Below are 5,281 nucleotides of genomic sequence, written 5' to 3'. Positions count from 1 at the left end.
AAAAATAGTAGAACAAGTTGTGTTGGGGAAAAGACTGCATTGTCATCACTGCGGAGCAGTAGGCCAGTGTGGGCTTGTGTGCCAAATTTTTTTTTTATATTGGGGAAAAGATATTTATGTCTAAATTTATTGTGTAAGTATTATATGTTTAGTTGTCTATACTGATCCAATTTTTTTTTAAATATTTTGTAAACCCAAATTTTAGACTCCATTTTTTACATGTTATTAGTATCCAAGTATATACTATATAGCCTCCTTAATGTGTTTTCTCTTCTCGAGACATGAACGTCATATACTTTGATTAACAATCATTCAAATTCATTTTAATTATTGCTTTCATCTTTCATAATCTCTAAAAAATCCAAAATGTTACCAAATTTTAGATTCGTTTTTTCGTTCAATGTTTGTCGATCATTCAATTGTTTTCAATGCTACTAGCTGTGCGTAATTTGTGTTCAAACTTTATGACACATTATTTTTAGATGTCGATTAATCATTGTTTTTTTTTCTTTATTAATTATAATATATTGTTGCCTACACTGAACCAAGATCCTGGCTCCGCCCCTGATTGTCATACCACATCAACTTGTAATGTATATATCGTGATGTATCACGTATGATAAAGTAAAAATCCTAATAAATTAGGTAAAATTATTTAATGGATGAAACTCGTCAAAAGTTTTGGAGAGAAAAATATAGATTTACACAATTTTATGGGTAATTTCAATTTGATCTTTGGGTCCATCGAAATTACCTCAAGATTCTTGGAGATCAAAATTGTTCTTGGTCCAAACAAAATGAACATAAAATATACTATATTCGAAATTTATGAGGAAATGATGTTTTCGGTTTATTATTTATTTAATTTGAGTTAATTTATTTAAGTTTAATTTTTGACTATTTTGATCTAACTGTTAACGTAAAAAAATATTTTCCGAAATTTATAGACAAAAAATTCGGAGTTCGCCGCTGTGTTCCCTGATTTTCTTCTCCGATTATCCTCATTGAGCCCAAAAACCGAACATGTAAACAAATCTTCTAAATGGAACAGAAATGCTTCCACCCAAAGATAATTCAAGCATTTTCCGACAAACCGAAGGAAAAAGGAAGCATTTCAAACGAAAAGGTTCGATCATTTTCAACTATAGATAAAAAAAAAGTCCGAAACAAATTTGTTTTGTTTTGTCCACAATTTTGTGGGTCAATCAGGATTCATTGCCTAATTCTCATTTTTTTGGTGTTTAACAGTGAAAATCAAAGTGAAGAGGAGAACCCAGAAGGCAGAAGACCTGAACGAGAAACAAAATGTTACTCCACTGGTGAGGAAGTACTGGCGTCAAAGATACGATCTTTTCTCCAAATATGATATGGGCATTAAAATGGATGAAGAAGGGTGGTTCTCCGTGACGCCGGAGGAGATCGCCGCCTGGCACGCGCAGAGGTGCGCCGGTGCCGGAGTTGTTATTGATGCCTTCGCCGGTGTTGGTGGCAACGCCATTCAATTTGCTCGACTGTGAGTTTTACTGGGAACTCTGTAAAGTTGGTGCAATTATACTATTCCTTGTGTATAATTCATTGATCATATGTAGAACAAACGTAATGCGCTCATTTAGTTTACTTGATTGATTTTTTTTTTTCCAACTCACGAATGCTTCTGGTGTGGTGTTAGTTTATTTATCAATCCATGTTTGGCTTCTATATTTGAGCAGAAACCTGCGAGAAGTGGTGAATAATTGAATTTTAGGTTGTGTACCTTACAAAAAAAAAGATGCATTTGTGATTGTAGTTATTGTTCATCAGTAAGATTGTGTTGGCTTGATTGACCAACAAATGGTGATCATGCTTTGCAACAGCGGCCGCGGTGCTCGTTGCATTTACCTTCGTCCAAGTTCCATCACAATTTCACAGAATGGTCATGGCTATTCTATATATTACTGCGCTAAAAGACTAAAATATTATAACGAAAGCAGTCATTCCGAACCCATAATTGGTCAGTTTCATGAGTGTTCCATCAAGCCATGGACTCGATGGAGCATGTACTGGATATGGAATTCATTTTATTTGTTCGTAATGCAATTTGAGTTGGGAGAGACACATGGAGTGAGTTTGACATATTATAGAATTCACAATTATGTTTTAGAGATCAGGCATTACAAATTTGTTGGATTATGAGAAGAGTAGCTGCTGACTTGGAGGGCTTTGATCAATCCACGTGTTCATTCTGTTAGGTGCCATCACGTTGTTGCCATCGAAATTGATCCAAACAAGGTGGCGTTGGCATTACATAATGCTAAGATCTATGGTGTAGAAGATCGTATTGATTTCATTGTAGCAGACTTTTTCCAACTTGCTCCTTTCTTGAAGGTATATATTCCCTTTTAGGCCATTCTTTTTTGTACTGAAATATGCGTTGAAGCTTAAATGAAGTAAGGCTACAGCTAAATTGCATTGTTTAATGTTCAATATTTTTTTCGTTTTGCTCCCCTAAATGCTTGTGTTTCTAGACAAATCTACAAGTCGAGAACTGATGGCACTGAATACTTTGTTACAATATCTAACATGCATAGAATGATTGTTACTGTGAGGTTTAGGGAGCTCTTCTCCAAATGGTCACTGCTTCAGTTTAATGGGTTATTTGGGACATTATTTTCCTCTCCTTAATTTTCTTCATGTTCCCATTCAATTTCTAAATTGTTAATTAGTGTTCATGCTGCTCTTCTTTGTATGACACTGGTATGCGGCAGAATATTAACCGGAAAAACCTTAATCATGGACTTAAGAAACATGCATGGTAAAAATGATTGATGAAAGAAGCTGAAAGCTCAATTTGTTGTCCGATCGCCTAATCTACAAAGTAAACCGATTCATTTTTTGACACCAAAAACATGACTCCTTGACATTCTGTCGTCTTCATAAACTTTCCTAATGATTGACTTGCTAGTGGTTCAGATTAACTAGCTTTCTAATTTTAAATCTTTTGTTACTTTTTAGGGGGACGTGGTGTTTCTTTCACCTCCCTGGGGGGGTCCATCGTACAAAGCTAAAGAAAAATTCACTCTTGATTTATTGAAGCCAAGGGATGGGTACGTCAAAAGTTTCTTATACCACTTTTGAAGGTCCACCAATTTACAATGCTTCTGCTTCATTAAATTTTTCCAAACATGTGAGTAATATTCAGACATTCAATGCTCTCGAATTGACTGCCGTAGATGATGGAAGAAATTTGTTGGAATTGGGATATGCACAATTTTTTGTCTTTATAAATAGTTAAATACATGTAGAGTAGGTTTCTTGTGAGACGGTCTCACGAATATTTATCTGTGAGACAGGTCAACCCTATCAATATTTACAATAAAAAGTAATACCCTTAGTAATCCTAATTGGGATATGCACAATTTTTTCGAATCACCTTGCAATTCCTATTTCTTCCCCTTGTTTTGATATATTCACTAAATGTCTAAAGGATTATTTGAAAAGACTCAAACAAAGAAGTCGATATTAACTCAAATATCTATGTTGCACTGAGTGAATGAAGATGCCATTTATTTACAGATTAAGTTCCCGTCACTCCACTACGATTCTATTGTTATTTTGTGGAGTTTATACTTTCTCCTTGTGAATCTGATCCTTTCTTCTCTGTTCATATTCCTGTTCGTTAAATGGAAAAGATAGATTGTGATTTTATGGTGCGGGGTACCTTGCGTTTATTTGCAGGCATTCCTTGTTTCAAGTTGCTCAGGCGATTACGCCTAACATCATAATGTACTTGCCTCGCAATGTTGATATGCCCCAAGCAATCGAGCTTTCGTGGTTGTCTTCTCCTCCCTTGGACGTCGAGGTACATTTACTAACATGCAATTGATTTCAGGTATATGGCATGAATCATGGTCGCATCTGTTGCATCTTCATTCAGGTTGAAGAAAATTTTGTGCGGGGAAAGTCGAAGGGGATAACCATATATTTTGGTGACATCGCGTGCTTGTTACTCTGATCTTCCATACGTGTTTCATATGATTCTGAACTTGTGTTTCTTCAATTTTTGTGGGCAGACACATTTTGCCAAAAGCTTATATGTAAAACTAGTTAGTTGTTAATATAAGTATGTTTCTTATCAAAAAAAAAAAACTAGTTAGTTGTAGTCCTTTTGTTTGGACGAAATTTAATTTTAATATTTCCATTTGCGATAAAAAAAAAGTTTGGTTAAATGGTATGCAAAATCCTAAAAAAAATATTTCCATGACTTAAAAACTGAAAATTTAAAATTTTGAATAAATTTTAACGTCTATCTTCACATCAAAAATCGGTTTCTCAAAGTTCATAAGATTTTAAGAATGCCCTTAAATATAATAGAAGTCCATAATCAGAAGTCACTTATTTTATGTTAATATAGTTGAAAATTAGCTAAAAACTTGTGTTAGACTGTCTCACGGATCGTATTTTGGAGACAGATCTCTTATTTGAGTTATCCATGAAAAATTATTATTTTTTATTTTAAGAGTATTACTTTTTATTGTGAATATCGGTAGGGTTGACACGTCTCACAGATAAATATTTGTGAGACCTTCTCACAAGAGACATACTATGAAAATTATGGGCATTTGATTCAAAATTATGTATCAAATTGAAAAAAAAAATAGTTTATTACTATTTCTCCGATTAAATTCGGTCTTTCAAACGTTAAGAAAATTTCAATTCATTTATTTCAAATTACTTATAAAGAATATTATATATATATATATATATATATATATATATATATATATATATATATATATATATATATATATATATATATATATATATATATATATATATATATTGAGATAGGGGAAGACTTGAACATTCTTTCTCGCGAGTAGGTTTCTTGTGAAATGATCTTATGATTTTTTATCTGTGAGACGAGTCAACCCAACCGATATTCACAATAACAAATAATATTCTTGGCATAAAAAATAATACTTTGTTATGGATGACCTTAATAAGAGATATGTCTCACAAAAGACGACACGTGAGATCGTCTCACACAAGTTTTTACCATTTCTCACAAACATTTGTGAGAGTATAATGTCACTAAACCAAATCGACTCGGGCTGCCTTTTTGTGTTTCAAGAATATTTCATAAATTTCACTTACAAATATCAAAGACTATTTGGAAGATATTTAATTGGGGGGAAAGTTAATTATGTATTTAATTCGAGTCTTGTGAAATAAATTGTTTCACATTTTACAAGTAATTTTTTTAAAAGAGAAAATTTATTTTATTTGAAAAAAAAGGTTAAAA

General features: G+C 32.9%; 1 protein-coding gene across 1 annotated transcript; it reads left to right on the top strand.

Annotated features, from left to right (window-relative positions):
• Positions 1-930: 930 nt before the first annotated feature.
• On the top strand, positions 931-4,096 carry LOC140810799 (uncharacterized). Its single transcript, XM_073168693.1, has 6 exons — positions 931-1,126; positions 1,249-1,513; positions 2,229-2,364; positions 2,992-3,083; positions 3,715-3,838; positions 3,914-4,096. The coding sequence occupies exons 1-6, from the start codon at positions 1,054-1,056 to the stop codon at positions 3,989-3,991; spliced, it is 768 nt and encodes a 255-aa protein (XP_073024794.1). The 5' UTR covers positions 931-1,053; the 3' UTR covers positions 3,992-4,096.
• The last annotated feature ends 1,185 nt before the right edge of the window (positions 4,097-5,281 follow it).

The sequence above is a fragment of the Primulina eburnea genome, chromosome 13 (assembly GCF_022965805.1).
Source record: "Primulina eburnea isolate SZY01 chromosome 13, ASM2296580v1, whole genome shotgun sequence".
Taxonomy (NCBI): domain Eukaryota; kingdom Viridiplantae; phylum Streptophyta; class Magnoliopsida; order Lamiales; family Gesneriaceae; genus Primulina; species Primulina eburnea.
Note: the sequence above shows the minus strand (reverse complement) of the source record. Positions and strands in the feature narration are given on the sequence as shown.

What these genes read in the sequence shown, in the direction of transcription:
- LOC140810799 (XM_073168693.1), top strand. Translation starts at nt 1,054, where the DNA reads ATGCTTCCACCCAAAGATAATTCAAGCATTTTCCGACAAACCGAAGGA. An exon ending in GAAGCATTTCAAACGAAAAG is followed by an intron (nt 1,127 to 1,248) that starts GTTCGATCATTT and finishes GGTGTTTAACAG; the next exon opens with TGAAAATCAAAGTGAAGAGG. An exon ending in TTATTGAAGCCAAGGGATGG is followed by an intron (nt 3,084 to 3,714) that starts GTACGTCAAAAG and finishes GTTTATTTGCAG; the next exon opens with GCATTCCTTGTTTCAAGTTG.